Source organism: Gobio gobio (assembly GCF_949357685.1).
Source record: "Gobio gobio genome assembly, chromosome: 4".
Classification (NCBI taxonomy): Eukaryota; Metazoa; Chordata; class Actinopteri; order Cypriniformes; family Gobionidae; genus Gobio; species Gobio gobio.
Window position 1 is genome coordinate 3052726 of NC_137100.1, and position 13222 is coordinate 3065947.

Below are 13222 nucleotides of genomic sequence, written 5' to 3' on the forward strand. Positions count from 1 at the left end.
CCACCGCGCACCTGCAGTTAAAATCTAAGCTCAGAATCGATCCAGAATCATTGGAGAGATGATAGTAGCCTATAGTATGATAGATAGACCATATTAGATAGATCAAACACAAATAGTTTTTTTTTTCTTTTAGGCCAGGCATATGATATGTGTAACGTGCCAAGTTGATGCTTCTTCTGCAGACTTTACTCTCGCGTGTCACGTGACCAGACTGTAATCGCAGCCTTTGCGGTTAGGAAATCGCGTTATAGCATATCGCGATATTATCGCAAATGCAATTAATCGTTCAGCCCTAGTTATGAATCAGTGAGTCGAATCAGCGGTTTGAATCGCCAAATTTCAGCAGTTTGACACGCGATCCGAATCATGAATCGACTCACTGATTCATAACGCTTCGAAGCTTCATGATGCCGTGTTTTGAAATCGTCATCACTATGTAAGTCGTTATTTAGGGGTTTTTTGCGCAGAAAAACTATTCTCGCCGATTCATAAAGTTATTGTAGAACCACTGTAGTGAGATGGACTTTGTAACGACATCTTTAGTGCCTTTTAAGGGTCTTGAGAGTGAACCGTGCATTGAGCCAATGGAGGCCTTTCAGAGCATCAGATTTACACTAAAATATCTTCATTTGTGTCTGAAGATGAACGGAGGTCTGACGGGTGTCGAACGACATGAGGGTCAGTAATTAATGACAGAATTTTCATTTTTGGGTGAACTAACCCTTTAAGCCTTAATTTGACCTTCCACAATTTAAGGCCTTAAAGGAACACGCCACTTTTTTTGAAAAATAGGCTCATTTTCCGACGTTAAAAAGTTTTTGAATCCATTCAGCCGATCTCCGGGTCTCCACTTTTAGCATAGCTTAGCATAGATCATTGAATCTGATTAGACCGTTAGCATCTCGCTCAAAAAATGACCAAAGAGTTTCCATATTTCTCCTATTTAAAACTTGACTCTTCTGTAGTCACATCGTGTACTAAGACCGACGGAAAATGAGAAGTTGTGATTTTCTAGATCGATACATATATCAAATGAAGGCTCTCACCCTCAAGAATATCACTGTGCAGTTTATTTCTTGATAACCCAATCACTTTTGCATTTATGTTACATAGAAAACGATAATAAGGTCTGAATTTGACCCCCCCCCCGAAAATCATATGAATAATATAAAATTTAGGGCTGTCAAAAGATTAATCGCGATTAATCGCATCCAAAATAAAAGTTTGTGTTTAAATGATATATGTGTGTACTCTTTTAATTATTATTTATATATAAATACACACACATTCATGTATATATTTAAGAAATATTTGCATGTATATACATTTATATAATCTATAATATATATAAATATAAATGTTTTATATATAAAAATTTAAAAAAATTCTTAAATATATACGCGCTTGTGTGTGTATTTATATATAAATTATAATTAACAGAGTACACACACACATATATTATGTAAACACAAACTTTTATTTTGGATGCGATTAATCGCGATTAATCTTTTGACAGCCCTAATTAAATTTCATATTTATATCACACAAACTCACCAAAAATAGACATGTCATATATCAAATGAAAGCTCTTACCCTCAAGAATATCTCTGTGTAGTTTATTCCACCGATCCAACACTTTACAGTAACGTTATTATCAAAAGAATCACGAAGATGGAAATGACTCCTTTGAACAAGCAAACACATGAGTGATATTCCTGTTCGGGTCACTAACTCGTTGTGGAGCTACTAGCCTCAAACGCTATATGAGCTCGTTCCTTAGCTTGTTTTCTTCTAAATGAGACCATTTGCACATGTGTGTGAGTAAGCATGGCCAAACCACACTGTGATATGTCACCGATGTCCAGATCAAAACATGTGACTCAGACGAATACTCTAAATATCCTTAGTTTTGATCGTCTTTGTTAGCCGCGATTTTTAATGACGTCATCATGTATTGCGTCATACGTCAAACAAGCTGAGTATCTCAGCTCTCTATAGACACGTCGATCATGCTTCTAGACCAATCAGAGCCTGAGATCTCCCTTTACAAAGTTGAGGAGGCGGAGCCTTCTTTTCGATTTCCCAGCGGCAGGCTTAAATCAATGCAGATGAGGAGGAGTTATTAGATAGTTTGGACAGATTCATCTCAATAACTTTTTTTTGGAAGGAGATATCAAGAAAATATTTTTTTTCCTGTTTAATGACAACTAGGGGAATCAATAGAGACTTTCTGAAGGGATAAAAATTATAGATAAAGAAATAAAAATATGACTTTTTATATATGTTTATTTTAAAATTGTGAATAAATACAATAGAATATATGCAATATTCCACCACTGTGTTAAAAATTTGAGTGTTTTCTGTAAAATGAGACCCTTTTTATCAATTTACTCCAATGCATGTGGTTAGAGCGCTCTTTTAAATTCAGATAAGCCTTTTTCTCTAAAAAAAATCGAAATATGCTGCAGAGCTGAAGTGGTTAAAAGATGATGTAAGCGAGTCGTCAAAAAAATCAGATAAATACACCAAGACCTGCAGTGTAAATGCGGCCTAAGAGAACATATTGACGTGTTATTGTCGCTGTGTTCCCTTCAGTTTATTCCTTAAATGTTCTTTAATTGGTCTTATAAATGCACCTTCACAAACCCTGCAGAAACCTATGCCACATTACAGCCTAAACACAAATAACAAGTAATTGCATCTAGCATTCATGCACAAACTATTGAGAACTAGCAAAAGTGTTTGTTTTCCAGTAGATGGCAGCAAACTTCCACTAAAATGCACATTCATGTTTTCACCATGAATTAAACTGAGAAATTTAGATACATAATTACATAAAATGTTGCTATTTTAAATAAACCTGTATATAAATATAATTACTAATTTCGTTAAATACTTTTTAAAATGTCCATATGTCCCCTTAAAACTGCACAACTGTAGAATAAAAACATTAGGCTATTAAAAAAGTGATATTACATGCGTTTAAAAATCAGATACGATTTTTTTTTGTGACAAAATACACTATCTGTGGCCACTGGAGAACCCAGAACAGCTGCTTGCATATAGTTTAAGGTAAAACTGGAATTAATTAGCGTACATTAGTATTTTACTACTATGCAATTAAATAAACTATTCATTCATTACACCACTATACCTCTGTCTTTACACTGCAAAATATGCTGTTCTTATTTAGTACTTTTTTTTCTTGTGTCCAGTCCAAGCATCAAAAAATTCTTAAATCAAGATGTATTTACTAGTAAAATGACATTAGATAATTTCTTCCTTGTGTTCTGGGGGAAAAAATCAAAATGAAGTGGGTTTTAGCTTAAAACTAGCACAATTATCTGCCAAATGGGGTGAGAAGAATTATCTTATTTCTGTTTGGGACAGAAATAAGATTTCAATCAGAAACAAGATTATTTTTCTCACCCCATTGGCAGATAATTTAGCTTGTTTCAAGCATAAACTCACTTAAGAAAAAATATTATTTTACTTATTTAGTAAATGCATCTTGGTTTAAGAATTTTTAGATATTTAGACTAGAAACAAGACAAAAATACTACACAAGAAGAGCATTTTTGCAGTGTTTCCCTTATCTTGCCTGCATCAGAGGGCTTCTGTTTTTTATGACACTACAATTCGGCAATCCGTCATGAATTATCAGGCAACTTTCACCTGGAGCGAGTGGCCAAGCACCCTAAAAAATGAAAGCAATCCTGTCTACATTAGATGCGGCGAGAGGCGACGCGACACAACAAATTCCATAAGTTAAACTGATCGCGCGTTATATTTCTGACGCACTTCAAGTAGCTCGGCGGTGAGATTGATGAGGCGGACCGGAAAGAGGCGGGGGACTTGCGCTTTATTGGGTCATATTTCAAATATAATATGAATAAAATAGTATCAGTAATACATTTTGGCGCCCCTATGGATGAGTGGCGCCCCTAGCATTTGCCTATTCCGCCTATGCCACAGGCCGGCCCTGGTTTGAACTGTCTGTATGTAAATGTGTGTTTGAACTGTCTGTATGTAAATGTGTGTGTGAACTGTCTGTATGTAGTGTGTGTCAGCAGCAGCTTCCTGCGACCGGCGTCCCAATAACACGACAGCGGTTCGACCACATGAGAGAGAAGTTCAGAGAGTACGTGAGGACTCAGACGCTGCAGGACTGGAAGTTCTGGATTGTATCCTACAAAGCGGTGTTCATTTCGACAGCATATTTTGATTTAGTTTTAGTCCTAGTCTTTTGACTAAAATGCCATTTTAGTTTTAGTCATATTTTAGTCGCCTGAATTGGTTTTAGTCTAATTTTAGTCTCCTAAAATCTAATGAGTTTAGTTAAATTATAATACTTTAAGCATTACATAACGACTGTCACTTGAACTGACATTTTGACATAATTTGTTTTTGACATTAAAAATACACGAAAGAGAGCTCACTTCACTTTTTTGTTCTTTTTTAAAACATCTATATAGTTTTGTATTTCTGTTTTAGTTTGTAGGCCATATCAGGTTAAGCTAAAGCTTCAAATAAGTTTATTTATTTATAAGTTTCAGTTAACCAGGGGCGTTTCTAGGATTTTCATTTTAGGGGGGCTCAGCCCCCAGTGAGGATATGAAAAAAAAAAATTGGTAAGACTTTAGTTTAGGGTCCAATTCTCACTATTAACTTGTACCTTATTAGTATGCATATTAGGGTATTGTCTGTTTATTATTACTTATACCTATAAAGAAAATATTAATGCCTCATTCTGCATGACCATATTGTACATCCCTTAATCACAATGTAGGCAGGTTTATAATCACTGAGATCCCAAATGTGAGGTTAGGGGGGTTTGTGGGGGAAAATTTTGATTTTTATGATCTACATGAGCATTTTAAAATGTTCTGAACGCCAAAAAATTAGATACCAATAGCTTGAAAACCATGTCAGTGGGCAGATATGACTGATCAAGTTTTCCATTTTTGTCTGTGAAGAAAGTTAACATATCTTTAACTGATATTTATATGTTTTACGATTCATTTTTGTAGACATGTTAATTTACTGAAGGCTAACAGGAAAGATAGGTAGCCTAACTAAATGTATTAAATTAATTCACAATATGCACACATTCATTACTAATCTTATGCCCTATACAGGCTGAAAAAATCTGAGCTTTTTTATTTACTGAGAGCTACACATGGAATTATTAAATTTACAATATGCACACATTTATTACTAATATTACTTTGTTAATATTTCTTGTTTGTTAATTAAATTATAAATGACATTACATAGGTCTATTTCAAATCAAAATGGCGAAATTAGACACAAGTTTATTCATTTGCCTGAATATTTTTGTAATTTGTTTAACATTTCTGACTTAAAGAAGCAGCTGTGAAATATGAAATGTTTAGTTTGGCTTCATATCTCGCACTTGACATCGAGTCGCGCTGCTAATTTTCGCGCTCTCAGCCTCAGCAGCTTCTGTGAACATAAAGCCAACCTACTCTGATTTGATTGGTTTTCTCAAATATTTTGACATTGACGAGCGGTGACAGACCAATGAGATCTCCGATCAACACACACACCTCTGCTTCTGACGCGCGCTCTATTTGCCGCCACAGCGGATTGAAGAACACGCAGATTAACGCACATTTAAAGACGAGACGAAGCCAAAGCCTCCCGCTAGTTTCATATGTTTGTATGAAAAAGGTATAAAGGTATAAAAAGGGCCTAGTGATGCCCATGTAGTTAACATTTATTTAATTTCAAGTTATGACGTTTTTTTTTTATGGTTTTAGTGAACTATTATAACCCTGATACTTTATTGAATATGTGTCAAATACTGGTCTTTCCTCCTGACTATGAATTAAATGGGAATGAAATTAAATACAGTTTATTGTGTAAGCAAAAACGAATATATAATGCGTGACTTTTAATTATAAACAAGCTCGAAATACACCAGGACTCTTATTTTGAAATGTCTCCGCCTTATTATTGCAGTTTCAGGAGCTCATTCAAGTTCAGATGAGGAGATAAAATATGTCTAAAACACATTACTATATAAACATGGTAAAGTAAACATTGTCATTATTCATCAGCATTAGTTCATAAACAATTGCCTGGCATAAATGTGTGTTATTGATTGACTGTGAGTCGCTCTGGATTGGGGATTTTCCAGCGGTTAGATCAGCATCTGTTACTCAGGACATCAGTTCTGACTGGATCTCTTCCCTAATCGTCCCTCTCTAACATCTTCGTCTCGTTTTTATTTGTTTGACGAAAATGACAGTTGATTTTCATCATAGTTTGTGTCAACCAACACTAGTTTTTATTTAGTTATCGTCTCGTTTTCGTCAGTGAAAAAAGTTTGTTGATGAAAATTATTCGTCAACGAAATTAACACTGCAACAAAGCTTTGTGTCTCTTCCTAATATGAAACCAAGACTAGGGATAGTCTATCCAAAAATGAAACTTCTCTCATCATTTACTCTTCCTCATGACTTCCCTGAGGTGTAGGACTTTCTTTCTTCAGATAAACACAAAGATTTTTAGGGAGTCCATGTAATGGCTGCCGCTTGACTCGTGACGGTAATCCATACAACCCCAGTGGATAAATCAATGTCTTCTGACACAACGGGCCCGATTTTAACAATCTGAGCACATGTGCACTTAGGGTGTTTCCGAATACACTTTAGCTAGTTTAGCAACGGGAAAAACGATCCAAAAGGGTCGTCCCTCGTCTCTTAAAGGAACACTCCACTTTTTTTGAAAATAGGCTCATTTTACAAGTCCCCTAGAGTTAAATAATTGAGTTTTACCGTTTTTGAATCCATTCAGCCGATCTTTGTATCTGGCGGTAGCACTTTTAGCATAGCTTAGCATACATCATTGATTCTGATCAGTCCATTAGCATCTCATTCAAAAAATGACCAAAGACACTTTCAATATTTTTCCTATTTAAAACTTGACTCTTACAGTTACATCCTGTGCTAAGACCAACTGAAAATGAAAAGTTGCGATTTTCTACACCTATATGGCTAGGAACTACTTTCTCATTCCTGCGTAATAGTCGTGGATCTTTGCGGCCGTACCATGGCTGCAGCGGCGCAAACTAACCCTTTAAGTTATTCAAGCCTGCCGGCTGTGTATGGATGTTGTTTTGTGCCGCTATTTTGTATGGAAGTCTAGTTTATTTTCCCCTAAAAAGGGGCGTTGACGAAATTAACAGTTAAGTTCCTGGATGTGCTGGTAGTCCGTATAGGCTCATTATAGTATACTTTGGTGTATGTACACTCACCTAAAGGATTATTAGGAACACCTGTTCAATTTATCATTAATGCAATTATCTAATCAACCAATCACATGGCAGTTGCTTCAATGCATTTAGGGGTGTGGTCCTGGTCAAGACAATCTCCTGAACTCCAAACTAAATGTCGGAATGGGAAAGAAAGGAGATTTAAGCAATTTTGAGCGTGGCATGGTTGTTGGTTGTTGGAGTATTTCACAATCTGCTCAGTTACTGGGATTTTCACGCACAACCATTTCTAGGGTTTACAAAGAATGGTGTGAAAAGGGAAACACATCCAGTATGCGGCAGTCCTGTGGGAGAAAATGCCTTGTTGATGCTGGAGGTCAGAGGAGAATGGGCCGACTGATTCAAGCTGATAGAAGAGCAACTTTGACTGAAATAACCACTCGTTACAACCGAGGTTTGCAGCAAAGCATTTGTGAAGCCACAACACGCACAACCTTGAGGCGGATGGGCTACAACAGCAGAAGACCCCACCGGGTACCACTCATCTCCACTACAAAGAGGAAAAAGAGGCGACAATTTGCATGAGCTCACCAAAATTGGACAGTTGAAGACTGGAAAAATGTTGCCTGGTCTGATGAGTCTCGATTTCTGTTGAGACATTCAGATGGTAGATTCAGAATTTGGCGTAAACAGAATGAGAACATGGATCCATCATGCCTTGTTTCCACTGTGCAGGCTGGTGGTGGTGGTGTAATGGTGTGGGGGATGTTTTCTTGGCACACTTTAGGCCCCTTAGTGCCAATTGGGCATGGTTTAAATGCCACGGCCTACCTGAGCATTGTTTCTGACCATGTCCATCCCTTTATGAGCACCATGTCCCCATCCTCTGATGGCTACTTCCAGCAGGATAATGCACCGTCACAAAGCTCCAATCATTTCAAATTGGTTTCTTGAACATGACAATGAGTTCACTGAACTAAAATGGCCGCCACAGTCACCAGATCTCAACCCAATAGAGCATCTTTGGGATGTGGTGGAACGGGAGCTTCGTGCCCTGGATGTGCATCCCATAAATCTCCATCAACTGCAGATGCTCTCCTATCAATATGAGCCAACATTTCTAAAGAATGCTTTCAGCACCTTGTTGAATCAATGCCATGTAGAATTAAGGCAGTACTGAAGGTGAAAGCGGGTCAAACACAGCATTAGTGTTCCTAATAATGCTTTAGGTGAGTGTAAAGCTGCAGAAGTGGAGATTTCTGACTCAAACTCGCCGCCTTTAAAGATGTGTATTAAAATTGAAATCTACACATGCAAATAGATAAAGGGTAATAAAATAAACACTTTCAAAATCTCAAAATGCATGATAAACGATGCCTGTAGTGTCTCGTCTGTCTGTTCTGGTGCTCATATTTTCCTGAACTGAAGGCGTTCCTGTAGTTCAGCATCATCATCGAGCCGCTGTTCGAGTCGTTTAATGGGATGGTTTCCACGGCCAGCGTTGATGAGCTGTGTCGCAGCACTCTCTCCTGGCTGGACCAGCACTGCTCTCTGCCCGCCCTCAGACCCAGTGAGTGACCGGCTTCTCTTCAACACATTCACATCTGCTTCCCTCACACCTCACAATCATTCCAGCGCGAGCGGGACTCGCATTTACTACTAAAATTATATGTGAAATATATTTAGGAGTATGTGTGCAAATAAAAAGCAGGTTCCTGTGGGTTTTTTCACATTTAAAGGTGCAGTGTGTAATATTTATGAGGCTCTATTGACAGAAATGCAATATAATATACATAACTATCTTTTCAGTGGTGTATAATGTACCGTTATGTTTTTATTACCTTAGAATGAGCCGTTTCTATCTACACACACCGCGGGTCTCCTTACAGTGAAGCCGCCATTTTGCGCCGCCATGTTTCTACGGTGGCCCTAAAGGGACAGACTTCTCTACAGAGCGCTAGCTACTCTCTGCTGTCTAGGGTTGGGTATCGAAACCCGGTGCCAATATGGCATTGGTACTTATTTAACCGGTATGTACCGGACCGAATCACAACGCAGATTTCGGTTCCTCATTTCGGTGCCAAAATTCAAACGTGCATTCGCGCTTTGGCTGAGCCAGAGACAGACGCTCAGCGCTCGTCACATTACAAATGTGACGACTATTCAGTGTTTTCAACCACATCATGTTTATTTCAGGTTTCAGACATTTAAATGCTCAAGTAGGCTATTAGCAAAAAACACACACTGATGTCTATGAAAGAGGCAATGACAATCCTTTCAGGCGGTTATAATTTGACTAACGTTACGTGTTTTATTCACATCAGATACATGCACATTATACAGTAGCTATATCGTTTACTCTATTCTTCTTCCAGTTCACTGGTCACTTACTTTCATGTATTTCGTGAGACGAGAATGAACTCAAGTGTTGTAAATCCGACAGATCCGATTCTGAGGCGCAAACTAACATGGCGTCGCTCATTGCGCTTTATAGATCAACTAACACACATTCACTCACACATTTGAACATCAGATAGTTCATGACACAGTTAAGAAGTTTGTGAATATTTTGAATAAAAAGAAAAAGCGAAATAAACCCGATACAGCTGAGAAACATGACGCGTCGCCATGGAAACATTAAGGCGATGCGTTCTAAAATATTTAGAGAATATGATCATATTTCAAAATAAAGCTGACGCTCGAAGCTGGTTTGTAGCAGAGCAAGAATACAGACTCTGCTGTTATTACTGTAGCTGTTAGTTAGAGTTATATTAGGCTTATTGTAGTTGGGTTAGGTGGCTTAGGTTTTACTGTGAATTTGTAAATAAGTCAAAAATAATTTGTAAATAAGTAAATTGTGTTTTGTATTTATTTATTTATATTCATACATTTAAGTATACATTAAACTTTTAATAAATGGTTCAATTTGAATAAAAAAATAAAAAGCCATTTAATGTCATCCACCTCGTTTTGTAGCCTTTTTATTTTTTTTAAGTATCGTTCAGGCACCGTTTAGGCACCGGTACCGCTTTAAAAGTATCGGTTTGGCACCAGAATCGAAAAAAAACCAAACGATACCCAACCCTACTGCTGTCTCAGATGACGACATCTTTGTCCTGTGTCGGCCACCGTAGCTTCTCTATGTGTTTTGAAAGGGAGGGGTGAGCGGTTGCAATTCGCAACCTCACCACTAGATGCTGCTAAAATTTACACACTGCACCTTTAAAGACATAAAAAGATCATGTAGCTTGAGTGAGCGGAGGCGGAGACTAATTTGTATATTCATGGGTCTGCGAATACTAAATGAAGCAAGGGTGTGTAAGTAGTGTCCTGAGGGTCTCGTCGTCATAGGGGGAGAGGGCGGCCATTTTGTGGTCCGAAGATGAAGGTTCAGGTTATAACAGTCTTTAATAAACTCCAACAGAAGGCAGGCAGGCAAACAAACACCACGTGACATTTATGAGACTGGACACAGGAACTTATATCCAGACCATAATGAGGGTGGGAACTGGTTAACACAAACTAAACGTCTGTGAGAGTGAAACTAAGGGCGCTTTCACACCTATCTTGTTTGGTCCGGATTTTCGACCTTTTCAGTTTAATCCGAATTAAAATGACAAGTGTGAAACCTCCTCCTGACCAAAGAGACGAAATCTGGTCCGACGAAAAGAGCTTCGGTTCGTTTCTAGTGTGAAAGCATTCATACTTTCAGAGCATTTACAGGAAGTTCCTCTTTATGTTTAAATATTATAATGTTATTTTTAGGGCTGTCAAAAGATTAATCGCGATTAATCGCATCCAAAATAAAAGTTTGTGTTTACATAATATATGTGTGTGTACTCTGTTAATTATTATTTATATATAAATACACATACAAGCATGTATATATTTAAGAAAAAAATATTATTTTTATATATAAAACATTTATATTTATATATATTATAGATTATATAAATGTGTATACATGCAAATATTTCTTAAATATATACATGAATGTGTGTGTATTTATATATAAATAATCATTAACATATATTATGTAAACACAAACTTTTATTTTGGATGCGATTAATCGCGATTAATCTTTTGACAGCCCTAGTTATTTTTAAATTTCATCTCGGCTATATTGATAAGGAAAATTGAAAAGATGCGCATTATGTCAGAAGACAATGATTTTGAAAGAAATGTTGTATGATTTTGCTTAGAAAGCCTTTCTTTAATGTGAATTTCGTTTTGTATAAATTGTATCTTAATTTTAATAAGCGTTTAATCTGATAATTGCCTGGATTTAATAAATAAGAAGCAAATAGTCTATAGCAGACAATAATTGCGGGAGCGATCACATGCTTTGCACATGAATTGGAGCGCGTCTCAAATAAACCCAAACTCAGCCTCACACACATGAGAAATATGTGTATATAAAGCTTGAAATGTCCACTTTTAAACGAAACAAAAAGAAAATAGTCAAGCAATAGTTCAATAGTGGCAACGATATGCGTCCGTTCATTCACTCTTTTCAAAGACGCACGTCTGTTTACAAATCAATCAATGTCCAGATTCCACACACATGATGATGACGAGTGGACGCGAGTACGATATGTAAAGTTCTTTAGTGCGCTCGAATAATTGCAATGTGAAACCAAACGAAAACTAACCAAATGTATAAAATGTATCTAAACATGACCTTCGGTTCGGACTTTCAGGTGTGAAAACGGCCTAAGATGCCATAGACAGACTATGTGTGACAAATACTTGATTTTTTCAAGGGAAAAGTAATTAAAACACATTAAAGGATTAGTTCACTTTCAAATAAACTTTCGCTGATAATTTACTCACCCCCATGTCATCCGAGATGTCCATGTCTTTCTGTCTTCAGTCGAAAAGAAATGAAGATTTTTGATGAAATGATTTCAGGATATTTCTCCATATAATGGAAGTCAATGGACCCCAAACGGTTCAAGGTCCAAATGAGAGGTTCAGTACAGCTTCAAAAGGGCTTTAGACTAGTGTTAGACCGATATATCGGCCGATTATTTTTGAGATTTTGCCGATATTTTTTTCCGCTGCATTATTTACAGACAGGCGTCCACAGGGCAGCTCTCGCCGTCTTCAGACTGTCTTGCTCTCCCTCGCGCATATTAATCAAAATATATTGAGAATTGACACGATGGTAAAAGGTGGAAAGACTGAAGTTTCACGTGGAGCATTGGGAGATTTTCTCCTGAATTACCGCTGGTGTTGCTCTACAAGAGATTAAGTGAAGTGCACCTACACTCTAAAAAATGCTGGGTTAAAAATAACCCAAGTTGGGTTGAAAATGGACTAAACCAGAGATTGGGTTGTTTTAAGCAAACATTTAACCCAACCGCTGGGTCAAAACAATACAATTGCTGGGTTAGCCCATATTCAACCCAACTTGGGATATTTTTAACGCTAGACGCAGGCGGAAAGGCGTTTGAATATGTGGATGCGCTTCTCCTTCAGCTCATTTGTAAACACCGACTCGGTTCTTCCGCCTGCGTCTAGCGCGACCTTTTCAACGTAATTGCGTTTTACGTGACACAAGGCGAGGCGAGCATTTGTGCTTATAAAACTTAAACTTTATTTATTTAAAAAAAAACGGCCGATTGTTTCGCTAGATAAGACCCTTATTCATTGTCTGGTACCGTTTGATGTGGTTTAAAGCCCTTTTGAAGCTGTACTGATTAGGGATCGACCGATATGGATTTTTTAGTGCCGATACCGATTTTTTTTCCATCAGCCTTAGCCGATGAGCGATACGGGCTGCCGATTTTCTTGAGCCGATATTTGGAGCCGATACTGCTTTTGCTCCCTCAATTTACAACATAAAAATGACACAATGATCATGATGATAATTTAAAATTTACCATTTAAAAAAGGAACATTTATTGAACTAAAAAAAACTATATTTAACAAATAGTAAAAACAGGTGAGGTAGACCAAGAAAAAAAAAAGAGTTCAGTG

The 13222-nt window shown here is 37.3% G+C and overlaps 1 protein-coding gene across 3 annotated transcripts in view; it reads left to right on the forward strand.

The window, feature by feature from the left end:
• The window catches only part of mlxipl (MLX interacting protein like), a 78269-nt gene that overhangs the window by 62550 nt on the left and 2497 nt on the right, over positions 1–13222 (forward strand). For 2 of the 3 annotated variants that reach the window (XR_013816392.1, XM_079815414.1), the window contains exon 15: positions 8669–8810. Coding sequence is in view for 2 of the 3 variants with exons in the window: in XM_079815414.1 (XP_079671540.1) it covers positions 8669–8810 (142 nt within the window). In the remaining variant the exon portion in view is untranslated. Of the gene's footprint in view, positions 1–4060; positions 4185–8668; positions 8811–13222 lie in introns of all 3 variants that reach the window. The other variant, XM_079815413.1, reaches the window with a different exon arrangement.